Genomic DNA, 20,281 nt, shown 5'->3' with positions numbered 1-20,281 from the left:
GAATGTTGATTCAGAAGTCTGTCTTTCAAAAATAAAATGTGAATATTATTTTAACATGCTTGTACAATGTGTGGGCTGCTCTCTCTCTCTCTCTCTCTCTCTCTCTCTCTCTCTCTCTCTCTCTCTCTCTCTCTCTCTCTCTCTCTCTCTCTCTCTCTCTCTCTCTCTCTCTCTCTCTCTCTCTCTCTCTCTCTCTCTCTCTCTCTCTCTCTCTCTCTGTGTGTGTCCCTGTGTGTGTTTATATTACTTTGTGGGGACCAAATGTCCCCATAAGCATAGTAAAACCTGAGATCACCTAAATTGTGGGGACCAGTTAGCAGTCCCCACTTTTCAAAAGGCTTATAAATCATACAGGATGAGTTTTTCTGAGAAAGTAAAAATGCAGACTGTTTCCTGTGATGGGTAGGTTTAGGGGTAGGGGCAGTGTAGGGGGATAGAATGTACAGTTTGTACAGTATAAAAACCATTACGTCTATGGTGAGTCCCCACAAAGATAGTGAACCAGACGTGTGTGTGTGCATTTCCCCACATATGCTATAGCTTTAATGAGCAGAATTAAACTGGTGCAGCTGGAATTGTTTTAGTTCACAGGTGTCCAAACATGCACAGCTGTTCGCAGATCTCAATACAAACAGAACAAATCACTCATATGTTTCTTATTTATGTAATACAACAGTTAATAAACCATACTTTCATATGAATAACATTAATCTGATAGTAAGTACAAAAGCGAGTCAGTGTTTTGGTGTAAGCTAACATAAAAATGCACTGTATAAAATAATTACTGCTGAGCAATCGATTAATGGCAGCCAAAATAAAAGTTTGTGTTTACTGTTTATATAATAGATGTGTGTGTACTGTGTGCGTGTAGCATATATATATATATATATATATATATATATATATATATATATATATATATATATATATATATATATAATGTAAACACTTTTAAAAACTTCTAAAAACTTAAAAACTTTTATTTTGGATGTGATTAATCGATTGTCCAGCTTAATTTTTTAAATAATGCAAGAGAAAGGAGCTCTAGTAAAGGCTCGCTGATGCTGACGGAAGGCCTTTGGTGTGATAAATGATGTGTGGCACTGATATAGAGGTTAAAACTGAACTGTCAAAGTAAAAACAAAGGAATGCGACACAGACACATGAGCGAGCATAGAGGTGCGCTAATCACGTTGCAGTTTCCTGCCCAGTATGTGTGACTGAGTGTGTTTGAAAGAAAATGTCAGTGTAGCTCTGAGATGCTGAACAGAACACACACACTCTCTCATTTCATCATAACTGTAAGTATTGTTCTTTTACTATGGCAAACACAAAATGCTGTTTGTTTCAAATTATTAGTCTGCATGTCTAATAGCCTATGTGTTTTCACGTAGGCTATAAAGCCTATGGTGTTTTGTCTTCAGCTAAATCTCTGACACAAACAATGAGCTTTTCAATATTTCTTACAAAATGACAGTGGTAGAGAGGTGTTTGTTAGTGAATGATTTTTACAAGCAGCTTGTTTTGTTCATTAAAATAATATGGTGGTCCTAGCCTAATGTTTTAAAATTGCATCGTAGTGTGAAGTTTTGCGCGATGGTTTCGGATGCAGAGCTGACGTTTTTTGGTGTGCTGTCTGTAGTAATCATGGTAGCCTACTGAATGATTAATAAGTGTAATAACTGGATGATAACAACCATTAGAAAAAACATTGTTAGATGTATTGATATACAGACATAGTAGTCTATACTAAATGTTTGGGGTTGTTTTTTTCTTTCTTTCTGAAAGTCTTACTGCATACTAAATTATTGTGTGTGTCAATGTGTATTTGTTATGTTGTTACAAATTGTTGAAGACATACAATATTTAAACGTGTTAGTTTTCACTTTGCAGAATATTACCAGATATTAAGCTTCGTGTTAAGTCACTTGTGTTTAATACTAATTTTTCTGTAGGCCAAGGCCTCAATACAGACCATTACTTCAAATATTGTTTGTTGTCGACAGACAAACTCTTATAAACTGGGTGAAGATTAAATCAAATACTTTAAGTAGTGTTCAGGTTTAGTGTTTTATAGTCTTGTGTGATTAGCTGAACTTTGGTTTGTGAACAGTCTTGTGTCGTATGTACTGTTCACGGTCCGATTGAATACTTTTGTATTTGCTTACTTTTAATTATTTGAGGTCATTGAGATACATAAAAGTGATTTATTTATTTATGTTTTACATTTAGGTAATAGTGAACAGAAACAGCAAAATTTCATAAACGTAATTCACAAAATTTGACAATTTTTACATTTAAATGGAATTTTTTTTGCTCAAGTAACTAGTATACCTGTATCACTTACTAGATATATTGTTTCAAAATTTTAAGGTACGGGTTTCTCTAAAATGCTGGCCTTTCTCTGTTTGTTGCTGTCTGTGCAGGAAAAGAAGAATGTTGACAGCTTTTGCACTAGGAATTATCTTAATAGACTCCCTCTGATCCTTCACCCAATTTTACTAATGGAAATCCGTCCACATTAACTACAGTTTATCATAATGTTTTCTATACTGTGAGCACTTAAAAATGAATGTCATTGCATTAGATACAAAATATCAATGCAAGCGGCATCTGCATAAAAAATGCGGCTAGAGCTTTCCTCATTAACTAACTGTTCTGATTCTTGTAGCTCAAACAAGGCTTGATTCCCATGGAGGAGCTGCATGAACCTGATAAAATGCAATTGAATGCAATGCAAGTTGCTTTGGATGAAAGTCTGCCAAATGTACACATTCAACATTGCTATTGAGAGGCTTTTTAGTGGATGTACGAAGTCAGGTGTCCAACCAGAGTAACCACAGGTGTAGCTCATCACATTAACTCGTCTAAAAATCCAAACGTATCCAAACACTTGTTTAATCTTCATTTGAACATGTAAATCTATAGTTTTATCACTTAAAATAACTAATTAAAAAAAAACACAATATAAATGCCATTTAATGTGATATTTTGTTATCTAGTGCAATGGTATTCATGTTTTAAAGTGTGGTTTAGGTGTCCAAATAACGTTCTGAGGCCACTTTGTGTTCTCCAGGGAAAATGAGTTACGATAGAAATACAAACAGATCATAAAAAAGCAACTGTGCGTCACTGGCAGACATCGCTGACTTTTCGTTAAAGATCTGGTTTTGTTTGTGGATCGTTGAGGCAAATCACAAACAAAACATAAAAGTAGGTCTGTATCCGACGTGATAACATCAATATAAGGATTTTATTCAAGGGTCCAACACATTGCGTTCCATCAGGCGAATAAAACGTAGTAAAGCATGCAAGCATGTCGAAGATGTCATGTAGATTTATCAGGTTATAGCAATTTACTCGCAAATGGCAGGGTATGGTCATCTTACATGCTTTTAATGTCATGCTAATTGTAGTCTGAAAATATCATTCATGCATATGACTTTACAGATATACACTGACTTTATGCAACAATAACCTATTCTCCTGCTAGCGGCATGTATAGAGACAGCTGTACTGTAAGAGCTTTATTAGATTTTGGCGACTTTGTCTTGTGGTGTCATGGCCAGATGTACAATTAAAAAAAAAAAGTTTACATGCAAATCTATCATCAAAACATCTTTCCAAAATTCAACACATCAAGAATGCTTTTGACCTCAGCACACAGTGAAAAAATACCAGATACACTATTGACTTAAAAAAAAAAAAAAAAAATCACTTAGGGCTACACTTTCTTTTGAGGTGACATTGTTCATGTGTAATTACACAATAATTTAACAAATGACATGTGCTTATAGGTTTAGGGTTTGTTTTAGTTCCTTTTAATTATGCGTAATTTACTGTTATTACTATAGTAATTACATATAGCTTGTAACTACGTCACCTTAAAATAAAGTGTTATCCCAACTATTGTTTTTTTGTGGTTATAAATACAGCAGTATTAATAATAACAGCATAAAACAACAGATTATAAGTCGTTTGCTGTTTAATGCAGCGGCCGGTATAGAGATAGAGTGAGGAGCGGCACTTGTTCAGAGATAGAAACACAACTCTGAAGTGGAGGACAAAATGCTTCAAGACATACACTAGCACAATGAATGTATTAAATGAGCACAATCATTAAATCAAGCATAAGCTGTTTGTGCACACATTGTGTATACCAAATGCATTACAATGGGTAATGCATCATGCAAAACAGCTTATTTTTTAATAAAAAAAATTATAATAAGCCATTAGCCATTATCTATAATGTATGTTATATTCAGTACTGTGCAAAAGTCTTAGGCATGTACATTTTTTCGCACACACAAAAAAATGTTTTGCTGTAGAGTGTGTGTGTCAGTAGGAAATATCAGTTTACATTTCCAAACATTGCTTTTACCTTTATTTCGTAATAATCCAGTTTGATTTTGCACAAGGAGTCTTACAAAAGCCGGTGTGTTCCACACAGAGATCTGATCTCACCATCATCAAGTCCGTATGGGATTACATGAAGAAACAGAACAACTGAGACGGACTAAATCCATGACTGCTGCAACGTTTTCAGATGCTTAAGAAACCATCCTGCAAAGCTACCTGAAAAATGATGTGCAAGTGTAGCTAGGACAAAAGCTGTTTCAAACGCAAAGGGTGGTCACATTAAATACTGATTTGATTTAGTTAATAGAAATGAATTGATAACAAATCTATTTATGATATTATTTTCAAAAGCATCCTTTACGCAAGTACTGTAGCTTTCCAGGACGGTTTCTTTAGGCATCTTGGAGACGTTGCCGCAGTTCTTGTGGATTTAGTCTGTTTCAGTTTTTTCTGTTTGTTCATGTAATCCCAGATGGACTTGATGATGGTGAGACCAGATCTCCGTGTGGAACGTACCTGCTGTTGTCAGACTTGTTGTGTTTGTGTGCATACACAAATCTCACTCCATTATTACAATTTATGGCAAAAAGAATGTTTGGAAATGTAAACTGATATTTCCTACTGACACACAGCAATATATATATATATATATATGGCTTAAAACCAGTTGTGCATACATGCAGATTGTCATCTTATGAAGAGTTTGGACAACGTACATAAGTAATGTGCCACACATAAATAATCTTTAATATAATGGCACTCCTTCATTAAATAAAGTGCAGTCAGCACTCAGCAGATGTTTGTACTCTAAATTTAAGGAATCAACATGAATCAAAGGAATCAGTCGGACAACTGTGTAGAAAGAGTAGTTAACGGCACAATGATGTAAATTTTTTAGAGCTTTAATTTAAATCCTTATGTTACTTATTTCAGAAGCTAGAGTCATTGGATAGATAGAGTCATTATGTATTATCAATATAATGAAAGTTATGATAAGTTTACGATATTTTATGTACTTTTAAATAAGATCACCGGCTCTCTTGTTGTTCTGAGAATTCAGTCCAGAATCCTTCTTTGACTGTAAATGACAAAAAAAAAGTCAGTAAATCATTAAAGGGATAGTTCACCCAAAAATGACAAATCTCAACCTTAAATTGTTCCAAACCTGTATAAATTTCTTTCTTATGCTGAACACAAAAGAAGAAGAATGTCGGACACCAAACAGTTGATGGGCTTCATTGACTTTCATAATATTGTTATTTCTATACAATAATGGCTACCGTCAACTGCTTGTTTACCCATATTCTTCAAAATATCTTTTTTTTGTTGTGTTCAGCAGAAGAAACAAACAGTTTTAGAAAAATTTGAGCATGAGTAAGTAACAAAATGTTTATTTTGGAGTAAACTATCCCTTTAAGTCAGCATCCTGATTCCAGAGCAAGTATGTGTTTCATAGATTTTGCATGGGATGGAGGTATTAAATGAATATGATTATTGTGTTTTAAAAGTTAAGGAAACCTTTTTGAGTGGTCCAGTGTTACATCACAATGGGTGCGACCCTTCATTTTCATTACTGCAGCATGTGAGTGTGAAACGGTGACCTTAACAAGTTAAAAATAGAGAGTGAATCTGTGTTTGATTTTGGTGTTAGAGTGCTGCTGTTATGAAGGAGGGAGCCATTTTCATAATGAGAGCAGGATTCCCTCTTTCACAAAGTGTGTCATACAGACATTTTTCTCTGTTTCTCATCCTCTCACTTCAGCTTTGTCCCACACACATACCACACATTTTGTCAGAGTGTTTTCCAACCTGACCGTTCGTTTCATTCTGGAACAGAAAATGTAATTCACAAGAAATAAAACATCAAATCTGACTTTATGGATGGTCATCCAATAGGCTGTTTTTTAAATGTTAAATATTTTTTAACTCCTCTTTTAGAAGACACTGGGGATGTCAGGTGATTCATTCCATCAATGCAGTAAACAAGCATCATCTTAACCAGATGTGAAATGTATGACAGCCACAATTTTTTTTAAATATAAATTTTACATTCAGAGGAACGCTACTTCAAAACAAAAATGAGTAGGAAATGATGTTACAGATGGCAGATTTCTGAAAATATGTATGATTTTTTTTAAACATTTCTCTGAAAATACCCAAATACATTCATAGGAAGGGCCATTTACCCATAAGCCCATCAACAGAAAACCGCAACGTGCAAGAAATAAAATGGCGTGAACGCACAAATTACGCAATGGAACAGAATCATTATCTATACTCTGAGGTTTCGAAATGTACAGTCTAAAATATGATCTAATCTTCTGTACATTAATCTAAAAATAAACTTTTTTGTAAGCCTCAGAGCAAATGTCAGTAATCTCTCATTCTCTCGACATCTCTTTCCACTGACATTTAGCATTACTTGCATTTCAAACCTACAGGACTTCATTTAATGGAGGAGGTTTGTAACTGACAACTCAAGAATGAAAAAAAAAAAAATACAATTTGTCTTTCTATGTTATTTCCACTCGCTTTTCCAAAACAGCCTGTTCACCACGTGAAACACTTCTAGAAAACCAGAAGCTATGTGGCGTCCATCTTAGCCTTCCTCAGCACTCTGCACTCCTCAGACTTCTTCAACATTTCCTACGGCCCACAGTCTTAAGCAGACGTGTGTGAATCACTAAACGTTTCTGAAATGTAATATCTGGAGGGATCCCCTGTTAGTCACGCAGCCATGGCGATTCTCTCACAATATACGCACACAGTTATTGCTAATTTTAGCAAAACAGGCAAAGATTTCAGATAAAGTGTTGATTATTTGCCTCAAAAAGTCCTTCATACAAGCTATAAGGTAAAATGTGTGGGAGCTGAAGACAATATCAGTTATCTTCTTCAAGAACACAGAAATGACTTGCTGAAGGGGAAACACGTAACGAAAACCTGTATGGGACATATTGAAATAAATCGCCCACTTTTCTTGCTTGCTTTCTTTCAGTAATGATTATGTTGGTGTCTCGACACCTTTTCAGCCTGTGTGAGTAATGAGGGATCCCTCTAAAATGGGTCTTTCCTTTCAGCTTCACGAGAAAAACGAGAATCAAGGAGAATCTGGATGGATGGATAGATAGATAGCGATAGAGAGAGAAAATAGTGATCTAAGGAGTAAAGAACTATGAAGCAAAAGGTATTTTTTTGAACAAGATGAACTGAGCACGGCAGGAAGAGCGAGAATGACAGAGAGGTGAAACCTCAGACACAGATGTGAGGCAGGCAACATGTTTGTTTCAACCTTCATGTGGTTCCCCTTAGCAAACCACCCCTATCCTACAGCGCTGAAAGATGCTCTGCCGTACCTGTCTCTCTCTCTCGCTTTTCTTTAATGTAGATATTCTTTTAAAGGCAGATGCTTTATTCACTCTTAAACATGTTACATGTCGTTGGATAGTCTTTGAAGTTCCGCAAAGAACTTTTTTTGTGTAGGTTTTAACAAAACTGTGACAAAATCAAAGCACTTTTGCCTTAAAGAACCCAAATACTAATATGCTGACATGATGTACTCAGATGAAGATGTTTCTTCATCTCCAAAAATGCATATGACCAACTAAAAAAATCGTTCGGCATTGGTTCTTCTTAAGAAAAGCGTTCTTTGCCAAACCCAATGTGCTGCAAAGAATGCTTTTCTTAAGAAGAACCAACGCTGAAATGTTTTTCAGTTGGTCATATGCCTTTTTGGAGATGAAGAACCATCTTTATGAGTACATCATGTCAGCATATTAGTTTCTGGGTTCTTTAAAGCACAAGTGCATTGATTTTGTGCAGTTTTGTTAAGACCAACACAGAAAAAGTTCTTTGCGGAACTTCAAGGACTATCCAACGATATCAGTATGTAAGCCTGTAGCATGTTTTAGATTTTCTTATTAAGAAAAGCATTCGTTGCCAAAGCCATTGTGCTGCAAAGAACGGCCGAAGAACCTTTGTTTTTAAATGTGCAGCTTGTTTAAATAGGTGTGTATTAAGACTTGTGAAATGCTTTAATGCAAATCTAATACAATTATCAGAATAAGAAGTAAATGTATTTGGGCTCATGATGTATTTGATTTGGAGTTGGAAACTATAAATGTAAGAGATACATCTGAAGAGAAGAGGAGCTTTAAAGAGAAGAACTGTGTAAAAAGAAGCTGACTTGACATACTTTTTTCTTTCGTTGTTTTTGAAAAATCATTGTTCTCTTTTCCTAAACACTGTTTGTCTTCATATCGTATTCTTTAGCTTTCATTTCAGTAAGTTTTTTCCTTTAAGGAACCGCATTGGTTTGATTTAGTTCCTCTTTTAGTAGAAGTTTTACATGACAGAGAAACCTTATTCATTAAAAAATAAAGTTAACACACTTATACACAGTGTGTATGAGATCAGTCCATTTTTAGAAGTTTATTTATTTATTTTAATAATATAAGAAACGGCAATCTTCAGTTTATCCATTGCATTGCTTCTTTATAAGCAATCCATTCATATCTATATTCGAATGCATTTTAATCTTCATATATGCCTCATAATTGCATATTGCATAAGTATAAATAAAATGAGTTTCACTTTTTTTTTATTTTTATGAAATAACATTTAAATCAAGAAAATATGAATCTACGTTTTATTCAAATTTTCTGTCAAATCAAATGGATCTGTGAACGTTCAGCTAAAAATGTTAAAGTCTGTATGTGATGTTAAACGAGATCATTAGTACAGGTTACAGTTTTTTAATTTTTTTATACAAATTACACTGAATTATCTGTTTATAGTACAGTCATTATATGTTGTAACATTCCCCTCATATTTGCTGAAGCCGCGCACACACTCCAGTTTCAAGTGCAGGTTAATAATATTAGAGTAGGCATCTGATCGATACCAAATATGTTCTGATTCATGCAGAAAATTAAGGAAAATGGAACAACTGAAAGAGAATAGAGGAATAGAAATTTTATAGAAACAGAAGTGAATAGAGTTTATTCTGTCGGGTCTCGGAGGGTTGCGTGCTGGTAAGGATGTTCATTGGTAATAAAAAAGTGTTTTTAAATGGATTGGAGTATAAAACGTATCAATAGCTCTATAAACTAATAGGACAAGGACATTTAAAAGTATAAATGGACATAATGGAGTCAGTTGAACAATGATGAGGCAAACAAACCATAAACCTCAAAAAGAGAAAAGGCTATATATAAAATAGGCTGTTCAGAATACATAAAGGTTTCAGAAAACATGTTGTCCTTTATTTGATAATAAAATGAGATAAAATACTCAGAACTTTTTTGTGCGTCACATGACGATGAAAAGATTATGTTGTTCTAACAATAATGTTTTGGAGGGAGAAATAAAGTGGATAAAAAAGTAATTATCATACTCATTATCAAGTGACAACTTTTTTCTATGGAAAAAGGGGCAAAATTTATAACCAAATATATTTAAAACAAAATCGATTTAATTCAACAGCCCCATGTATATAACCGGACGTTTTTTTTTTACCTCTCAGGCCAATCAGACTGAGGGGAGGCGTCAACGAAGGTTAAATAGAAATATTTTGGCCTGTCAGTGAACACATCCGCTGCACAACTTTGAAGAGGAACAATAAAGTGTTTCGCTCAGAAGGTGAGTATATTTACACAAAGATGTACATTTAATTATAAACTGTTTAACTACACATGGAAACATTAATCAGTTTTTTTTATTATGAATGATTTTATTTAATTTGAACTTTTTTTATGCTTCTCTAGATCAGAATAGGGGATACATTCTTTTTTTTAAAAAACCTTTTTCAAAGTTACATTTCCTTAAAGTCAATTTTTTTATGAACCTACATTATTTACTGTGTAGTCTATAATGCTGTAGAAATGAATGGATGAATTACATAAAAAAATAAAATTAACAGGAATGAAACTTTACACTCTTTATATTTTCAGTTCGATTAATTTGACGGCATATGTGTTACATGTGTTAAAAATACACAATATATAACATAAGACATAAGATGTACAAGGGTTAGTAAAACAGACGTATATTCTCCTGGTGAATGCGATGCTGTGAAAATGGACCGAAGGACTGACTTCGGATCTATTAAAACATGATCAATCACATTCATGATATTAAGAAATCAGTGTTTATATTTCCACCATCCTTAGTACGAAACTGAATTAATAGCACTCGAGTAGTAGATCCCAAAGGGGCATGAAATCTCTCTCACGGACCTTTTCCTGGACCGTTCCCACCTGGTGGAATGACCTGCCGATCTCAATTCGTGCAGCCGAGTCTCTAGCCATTTTCAAAAAACATCTTAAGACACATCTTTTCCAATTGCACCTGACCAATAAAGACTAGCACTTAACTATCCAATTAAAATTTCTGTTTGTTTGTCTTAAAAAAAGAATTTAAAAAAAATAGTTTGTGTACTGTGCTCGATTAACTGAGACTTCTTACAGCTCTTGCAGGTTGTTGGCCTTGTTTGTTTCGTTGCTTCTATTGCTCTCCCCTTTTTGTAAGTCGCTTTGGATAAAAGCGTCTGCTAAATGATTAAATGTAAATGTAGAGCATTAAAATAGCTTTGAATATGATTTGAATTATTTTATCTCAATCTCCCAGAAAAAAAAATGCTTACTTCATAAAGTCCATTACTTTTTTTTCTGAAAGTCTTGTTTCAAGTTCTTGCTAATGTTCCCCTCCCTTGTCCTCCATCTCTGTGTGTCTGTTTACTGTTTAACCTCCATCCTGACCACAGCCCTGATCATCTGTCTTTCTGGGTTAGTTGTTCAGGTGCAGTCTCTGGCTGTCTTTATCTCTACATCTATCGTTTGAGTTTCTTTGTGTGCTTCTCCTTCCTCTGTTTCTGTTTCTCATTCTTCACAAACTTTTCCCTCATTTCTTACCCTTTTTTGCTCCACTTAAAACGTTCATTAAGTGCTAAGTTCAACTGCATCAAGTAGTTTAGTAATTAATGGCTGCAAAATGGAAGAAAAATGTAGACACACTTTCAATTTAAATTAGCCAATTCTCACTATTAACTAACTATTAACTATTCACTCGATAAACTCCTAATTACTGCTTATTAATAGTTAGTAAGGTAGTTGTTACTTTTAGGTATCGGATAGGAACTGGTTAGGATTAGGAATGTAGAATAAGGTCGTGCAGAATGAGGTATTAACATGTGCTTCATAAGTACTAATAAACAGCCAATATCCTAGTAATATGCATGCTAATAAGCAACTACTTAATATTGAAAATTAGACCCTAAACTAAAGTGCTACCGGACCTTTTAATTCAGAACCAGAACAATAAAAACATTGCACCTAAAACCTTACACACAAATGCTTGAAACTATTATAATTGCATTTACTTTTATTCATATGACTTTTTTATCTAAAGCAGCTTACATTCCCAGGATTCAACCACCGATCACTGAGAGCCTGAGAGCCGCTGATTAATGATTTCATTAGCATTGATCAATCTTTTTTTTGTGTGGAGAATGGCGCTATTTCATACTGAAATTAACCAATTTAAGCCATATCATAAAGGGCCTTTACCCCACTTAAATATTATTAAACGTACATTCCATATGCATCATTTGCATAAATCCGCATTTTAAAAATTTGCAAATTTAAAGTAAATTATTCTATATACTTTTGTGTACTTGGTGTACTTTTGTATACGCAGTTCTATGGGTGCAAATGATCACATGCAGAAACAAGTCCTACTTTTTTCATAAAAGCTTGCTTTATATATAAATTCAATGCTGTGAATCTTGATAGATCGAATATAAACAGCCATTTTGTTCTCAGTGTTGGACAGGTAAATATCAAAATATTATAAAAACAAAATTGTGAAAGAATTAACAATATCATTTCATGGTATATGAATATATTTTTTCTTAAATGTGCAAAAACATTTATGTATTTGGCAGACGGTTATACCAAAAGTGTAATTTGCAATTAAACAGTATTTTATAATTTCATGCATCCCTTAGGAATCAAACCCATTTTCTTCCCGTTGCTAATTTCGGAAACTAAATATGAGAAATATAAAGAATATTGCACATTAAATTCAAAAACTAAACAATTTACAGAGCGCTCATTGTAAAAAAATCAGTCTGCATTTTTAAAGTTTGAATTGTCAATCTCTTCAGAGGTAAAAGGAGAGATTTGTGTGAATCGCATGCACAAAAAGAGAACAAAAGCCAAGATCAGATATAACACACATAACGCACACCGCACTCCAAGCTCAGCGACACCACCAGCAGTGCCATGTGGTGTTTTTTTTTAATGTGTAAGCGTGGAGAGATCCGCCTTTCGTGGAACAAGGGAGGAAGAGAGGGGGTGTTTTGGAGGAGGAAGTGAAGAGGTGAAAACGAGAGGGATCCGAGTTTACTCCCCGTACAATCTCAGCCCACCACAGACACACCTCTCTGCATCTCGACTTTCTCTCTTTCTAGCTGTTGTTCTTTCATGTTTCTTCACTGGCACTTGTCTTCCTTTATGTCTGTAACCAATAGCCCACCACAAAGTTTCTGTCTCCCCCTCACCATCCTGCTCTGTTTCTGTGACTGTTTCCCTCATCACTCAAAAAATCAGAGCCCACCACAAGCCCCTTCCTTCCTTTATGTAATGTGATGCTCTTGGTGATGCATTTCTCTATGGCTATGTCTTCCAGATCACCCTTCATCCTCTCTGGCTCTTCTCTGAGGACAGAATGATGTTTTCTTGGATACTAATATCGCTGTTCGTTCGATTTCTCAAAGCGCAAGGTGAGTTGTAAATACCTCGACAGTTGTTCTGCGGCGAAATGCGTGAAATGCAGCCTGTAAAGCATTCTTCAGTTCTGACCGATGTGTTGTTCTATCATCAGAAAGCATGGTAATTTACGCACAGATAGGAGGGACCGCTATCCTACCTAGAGATTTATCGATAAAAGCAGAAAATGTTTACGTGAACTGGCACCGCGAGTCAGAAGAAAAACCAACTATCATGAGGAACCCTCAGAGTGGGATCCAAAAGGGTAAGATACATTTACAGAGTTCATGCCTTTTTACTCCCCAATAATAATCAGGTTACATGTTTGATATAACTGCACATGTATGTTTGTCTTTTGAAGGGAAAGATGTTAAGACGCATGTTTCTCTGCTACCGAATTACTCTCTCCAAATCTCACCAGTACAAGAATCTGATTTTAAAGTTTGGCATTGTAGACAACATGTACTAACGTCTGTTTTCGAAAAGACCTACAAGCTGTACCACGGTAATACAAAATACAGTGTGTGTGTGTGTGTGTGTGCGTGTGCGTGTGCGTTGTGTGTTGTGTGCAGAGGTTGAAGTGGGACCCTCACATTTTGTGTAGGTGCAACAAAAAAAATGACGCCTTTTTTTAAAGAAGGCTATAGTCACTGAAGGCTAAGAACGCTACGACTACTAGAACCTTTAATAAATTAATTTGCATTATTTACACACACACATTAATTATCTTATGGCTAATATGATTAAATTACTTTACAACATTTATACACCTTTGAAAAATCCTGAGGTCTGGACCACTGCGACCTCATAGCTGGCTACAGCCCTGATTACAGTCGTTAGCAGTTCCGTTCACATGGTCAGAGGTCTGGTTCAGCTAGTTTCTCACGCTATGACTGCTGGATCTATTTATTAATTTTATTTATTTATCTGAGGTGCCAGATCGCAGTTCCAGACCATTCTGGCCCACTTTAACCTCTGGTTGTGTGTGTGGTTGTGTGTGTGTGTGTGTTTGTGTGTGTGTGTGTGTGTGAGAAGCAAAAAGTAGAAAAGAGACATATACAGCCACATAATCTCTTAAAGAGATTGAAAATGTTTAATTTTCTCAAAAATTGCTTCATTCTTATGTCATTCTTTCTTCACATTTTGAAGATTTTTTTTGTCTATACAATTAAAATCAGTGGGGTCACTGGACATGACAACAAACAAACAAACAAATAAAAAACATAAGTAAATAAATACACCTTCTTTTGCATTCCACAGAAGTCAAACACGTTAAAATAAACGATTAAAGGAATTTTCCATTTTTGGTGAACTATTTGGTCAAGTTCTATAAGTTGGTTTTTCAAATAGATGAGGAAATGACACCTACTGTTGAGCTTGATTCAGTCAGGATATGAACACTGCACCCCCCCGCAAAATATTCTCTAATCATCAATCTCCATACTACACTCATAAAGGCAAAGATTCAATTGTATATTGTATTACTCCACTCTCACATACACTTTGACATTTTTGGTGTAGGCTATATAACCTAACACGTTACATGATAAGATTCTCAAACATTGCTGTATTGCACCTTTCTCCCCCTTTTCTCTGTTTCAGTCACCATTCCCAAAGTGCCGACTGTGATGTCTGGTGATTCTCTGTCTCTGGAATGTAAACTGGACACTAGTTCAGTCAAGACCAGTGTAACATGGATTTCACCCCAAAACTCTGATTGTAGTCAAATCGTGCGAAGTGGAAAGAAAATTTCAGTCAACAATGTGTCCAGGTGTCATAGTGGTGTTTGGACATGCAAGGTGGACTATGATGGGAAGGAAGCTCGAGCAACAACAACTGTTTCTGTAATAGGTGAGACTCTGTGTGTTAAACACGCAGTGCATCTATCCACTTACTACAGTGTTCGCATTCTTAGAGTTGCTTACAAAGCAATAAGGAATGTATAATACAAAAGAAACATAGAAGATGATTACAGTCAAAATCCTATATAATATAGTGAAATATGTCAGACATATTTAGCAGATATGTCTTAGCACACTTAGCAGAATAATTGTTTTCATGCTAAATGTAAACAATTTAATATAATTTCAATATGAAAATTATAAATGCAATTTTATTTGTGTTATTCTAATTTTTTTTATTATTATTTGTTTATTTTATGTCAAAAGCTGGAACAAGTTTTTAATAGTAATAATAATTATGTTCCCTTTCATGTCATCTCTTTTGCTCTAGACCTCTCTCCTCCTCCACCAGATCCGATTTATACATCTGTCTCCCCGTCCTCTACAGTCCGCATTCCATGTTCCCTGTCTTCTAACATTCCCTGGTCCGTGTTAAATAACACTGGCCTCCAGGGTGGTAGCTGGAGCTTCACTCCTGACAGCGACCCATCGCTGCAGAGGCTTCTCCTCAACCTCAGCGTTGGTCCAGTGGTCAAATGGGTCCCAACGCATGACGACTACAAAACAATGGAAAGAGAGATAAAAGACCAGGATCTATTTTTTAATCTGCCTGTAGAAGAGAAGTTCAGGGGAGAGTACACCTGTAACCTGAAGTTCAACAGCAAGAACCTCAGCAGTAAAGTCAAGGTGGAGGTTCTGAAATGTAGGTGAAATGACGAGTGTTGGGGGTCTAGTCTAGTAACTAACTGCTATTTTCAGTCAATATCGTGACAGCACTTCCATAATATTTTAGTTTTTTAAGTCAAAGTGTGTTCACTCTGTGGCCATATTTGCAATGCCTTAGGAAGATATTTCAGGCTTAGACCAAGTCCTATCTACTTGAATGGAGATTTCCTGAAAACCTAAAATGTTTGCAGTTCTCACATTAAATTAATTTCCACTCAGCAAAATATTCTGACATGAACTGTACCATAAATGTTGTTTCCTATGCTTAAATAGCATTAAAAAAGTTTATATTTCAGGCTAGACCAGCGTTAGAAAATCATTTCTATAGCAATTTTAAATTACCAGTTTAAATTGAAGGTTGGACTAGAATGTAGTGTTCCTTACAACTTACCAAAGATCCAGTGATCCATGACATGCCACCAGGAATTGTGTTTCCTGACATTTATTTATTTATAGTTTATTTAATAGGGACAGATACAGTAAACATAGATTATCTTCTTTAAGCAATCCCATGTCAGTATCATAGTGTTCATAGCCAAAGGCTAATTCACAATACTCTGACACGCAACATTTGGGCTATATGTGCCTGCATTTCAATGCTGGAGAAATACATTAATCAAATTACCTGTGAATGTTTTATATAAACACAACATAGATAGGTCTAAGTACAGGTGATGACTTTTTACTGTTATATCGTCATATCGTCCAGCCCTAAAACTCGTATAATTTTTGTCAGTGTTTGTTTAAAAACATCCAATTTATTCAGATTATAAGCTGGGTAATACTTAATTCATGACTTGTCAATACAATTTATACCAATACAATTTATGCTATGATTTTACCCCAAAATTAAACATATAGACACAAAATGATAACTGCAAATCCACATTTCACTGCCTGTAGTCCAGTTTTTTTCTGGGAAATGCAAAGATACATTTCTTCTCTTTTCTACGGCTTTATATAGGCTATTTATACAGTCAATCTCCAATCTCTTTCTCGTTTTAGATGTGTTTTGTGTGTTTTTTGTGGCATTGACGCTGAAAACTAATGCTGCCGTTCAGTCTTTTTGCCACTGAGTGGGCATATCCGCAGTCACTCCGGCCAACGGTGACATGCATATCTATATAACCTTCATATCTATGATTACAATTAGTCAAGATAAAACAGAAATGTTCTTATACTGACACCTAGCGGTGTGGGTGCACTTTTTAAAATGTTTTTAGTTTTACTATTATTCATTTATTTGACAAGTAAAAGTGTTAAGGAGTTAAGGAGATACAGCTGCTATTAGTCTTGTTATGTGATCCCATATAAAATAAATAAGCTTTTATTAGACTGTAGTTACCACATTGGCTTTGTGAGTAATTTTAAACAGTTTTTTTTGTTATTCGAAGTAAAACTTTTTAATAAGCAGAAACGTACAGTGTTCCTTTAAATTATGAGTAACTTGTAGCTTCCCAACCAAATTGACACTGGACACTGAAATACTTTGGATGAATAAAGGTTCACTGTGTGTCAATAATTACAAAATTATGGCTTGAAACTTCATAATGCAAATATTTATTTTTTGTTCATTCTGAAGTCTAAATTTCTGCTTCTTTTAGTTTCCTCATCTGAAGGTCCTCGAGTATATGAAGGCAAGAAGGTGAATCTGACATGCACATTAGGACATCCAATTGCGGATGACCTTGAGATTAAATTGAAATGCCGCACTTGCTCCACACTTCCCTCTTCATCTTTTCTGTCCATCCCGGAAGTGAAAATGGAACACAGTGGCCAATGGACATGTGAACTCAAGAAAAATTATACGAAGCTGACATATGCTATGCTTTCATTAAAGATTGGTAAGAGAAGTGAATGAAAGAGGGAGAGAGTGATACATGGGCAATAAAATGTGTAACACTTCTGCTGTCAATAAATTGTTTCACAGAGAAAGCTCCAGTGGACATCTGGCTTTGTGTCGCCATTATCGGTGGAGTTGTGGGCTTCATCTTGCTCCTTGTTGTCGTCTTCATAGGCATTCGCAGACACAAACAGGTAAATGTTAACAAGTGGTTTTAACTCATTGCTGTCATTCAGGAAGTTTTTGAAAGGTGAAAATCAAATGCCTTTCATTCTTCTTTACAGATGATGATGTACAGACGACGCAAGACCAGATTCTGCTGCTGCAAAAGCAAGTGAGTTTGGTGGTTATCAATTGCTGATTTCAAAATAATATATATTTTTACAGAAAAAAAAAATGTTATTATACAAATAAATATCATCTTTATCAATTGTATAACGAGTATATGAACATATGAACAGAATGAATATATGAACATGCATCCTCATCATCATGTTTGGTTGTCTCTCTCTGTCTTAGTCCTCAGCCAAAGGGATTCTACAAGACCTGAGGATCCTCTGCTTTTTAATTTTATTACTGAATTCCCAAATAGTCATGTTAATGTACAGTTGCCTGAACAAAGCCTCTCGTGCCAGAATTGACTGTCTTCATTGTGCAGATGATACTGGTATTTCTTTTGTTAATGTGTTTTTTTTTTGTGTTTTGTTTTTTGTGAAATACTCTCATAACCACACTATATATACTTGAACATGCTTGACAGGAAGTAGTTATATGCAAATCAAGCAATATGCTGTATCAGGTGTAAATAACATGGCATATTAGCAAACTGTTGCTGTAAGGATCTGTACATTTTATATTAAAATTGCCTAAAGTGCCTCCTTATATTGTGCTGATATTTTTAATCTACACTTATATTAACTTTTTTTTTTTGCTCCTTTGCTTGTTTTTTTATTTTTAAGAAATGTGATAAAAAATACATAAATAATAAAACACTGAAAAATAATGATAATGTAAAATGGTCATTCCCTAAAATGTCTTAATATAAAGCTGATCTGAAATGGAAGAGTGATTGTAATATTGAGAAGTAGCCTTGCCAGTTATCATTTGCTTCCAGAGGACCCCATGACTGGAATAGTCAGTTCCAGCAGGACTAAAAGTATTAAAACATATGATTAAAATTTGAATGTCTTCTCTAGAAAGTTAAAAATGGTTGCTGTCAATCAAAATTGTGAGGATTTGTGGAGATTCTGGTATGTTAGTTTTGTATTTGTGCAATGAAATTTGTGGTTGTTTCTTTTTTTCACATCCACCTGCCTAGTATGTAAGAAAGAAAATCTGGCTAACATCAGACACATTTACATTTCCCCCTGATGAATTATTGATGTGTACGCATAGTGATTGAAAATACCCAAATACCAGAAAAAACACCTTAACCAACACAAAAATAATGTTTCTTCAGAAGTTTTTTGGGGTGGTTGAGGTGCTATTGCACCACTACCATATAAAGAACCTGTTAAGCCCATGATGGTTTTTCAGTGGTTCTTCAGTTCTTTGGGGTGGTTAAGGTGCTAAAGATCACCACTGCCATACAAAGAAAAGAAAAAACACTAAGCCCCTGTATAGCTCTTAAAAGGTTTTCTAACTCAAGTCTCTTAGTTGGGCGGAAATAATAATAAAAGAAGACATTAAAATACATTGTATTTCCTTCTCAACATTTTGGCCTCAAGGACCCACTAAAAGGAAATATTCTGGTGCCCCCAAACAAGACTTTTTACCTCAGAAAAGCATAGAAGGGATTCAAAACAGCTTTTGCCATTGTAGTTAACATATGCAAACATATGAGAGTGAGAGTAACAGATCTAAAATCTGAGGTGGAGAATATGATTGTATAGGCCCATTTGACAAAAATAGCTATAGCAGTAAAGTGTTCCCCTGTATGATTACAAGCCAATTAACCACTTTTAGTTGGTACGTCACATGGTAACAAAGCTAACAAAGATGCGGAATACATAGAATTACTTTTAATCACAAACTCACAGGAGAAACACCAAACACTGGTGTTTTACATGGGCGAAGAAGATTGAGGTAGAACACTTGGACTGTGGAGTTTAATACGTGAAGTTTAATACTCCAAACTCATGGAGCTTATTTAAATTAACAAGGCACAGGTTAGTGAAATAACTACAGACAGGGAAAAACTATCTAAAATCGTCCTCTATACCCTCAAATATGGCATTATTTGATAGGGACAGCTATTTGTTAGTAGTGTCTGAGACCATAGTATACATATTGAGTGCTATCCCAATATGCCACAGGTGTACAGCTGATGTACACTCAAATGTTGTCCGAATTCACTGACTCGTTTTCATTTCTGGTCTACTTTTTAAAGGGTTTAGGGTCAATTTCGGAGGATTTAGCCTAGGGCTCTGACTGTGACAATGCACAACAATAGTTTGAACGCCATGTTTCATGGAAATGGCGTGCAACCGGGATACGTTTTCTCTTGTTTGGTGGGTGTGTAAAAAAATGCTAGAGTGCAACTATGGCAGCCGAGAAGGCCATTCTTTGTGTTCTTAATTCTGAATAATTTTCGGTGCCTGGTGAAATAGGGTGATATCAGTTAAACTGCGCCACTTTTTGGTAAATCGCATGGGACAATAATACAATACCATATATGCCTTTCC

General features: G+C 35.2%; 1 protein-coding gene across 1 annotated transcript; it reads left to right on the top strand.

Annotated features, from left to right (window-relative positions):
* The first annotated feature begins 1,167 nt into the window (after nucleotides 1-1,167).
* Nucleotides 1,168-18,582, top strand: cd4-1 (CD4-1 molecule). The gene is made up of 11 exons (XM_067448927.1): nucleotides 1,168-1,301; nucleotides 9,884-9,999; nucleotides 13,048-13,141; nucleotides 13,243-13,392; nucleotides 13,489-13,632; nucleotides 14,730-14,978; nucleotides 15,360-15,731; nucleotides 17,359-17,598; nucleotides 17,685-17,791; nucleotides 17,882-17,931; nucleotides 18,117-18,582. The coding sequence occupies exons 3-11, from the start codon at nucleotides 13,087-13,089 to the stop codon at nucleotides 18,145-18,147; spliced, it is 1,398 nt and encodes a 465-aa protein (XP_067305028.1). The 5' UTR covers nucleotides 1,168-1,301; nucleotides 9,884-9,999; nucleotides 13,048-13,086; the 3' UTR covers nucleotides 18,148-18,582.
* Nucleotides 18,583-20,281: the final 1,699 nt, after the last annotated feature.

The sequence above is a fragment of the Pseudorasbora parva genome, chromosome 7 (assembly GCF_024679245.1).
Source record: "Pseudorasbora parva isolate DD20220531a chromosome 7, ASM2467924v1, whole genome shotgun sequence".
Lineage (NCBI taxonomy): Eukaryota > Metazoa > Chordata > Actinopteri > Cypriniformes > Gobionidae > Pseudorasbora > Pseudorasbora parva.
The sequence above is the reverse complement of the archived record's forward strand: the minus strand, read 5'-3'. Positions and strand labels throughout refer to the sequence as shown.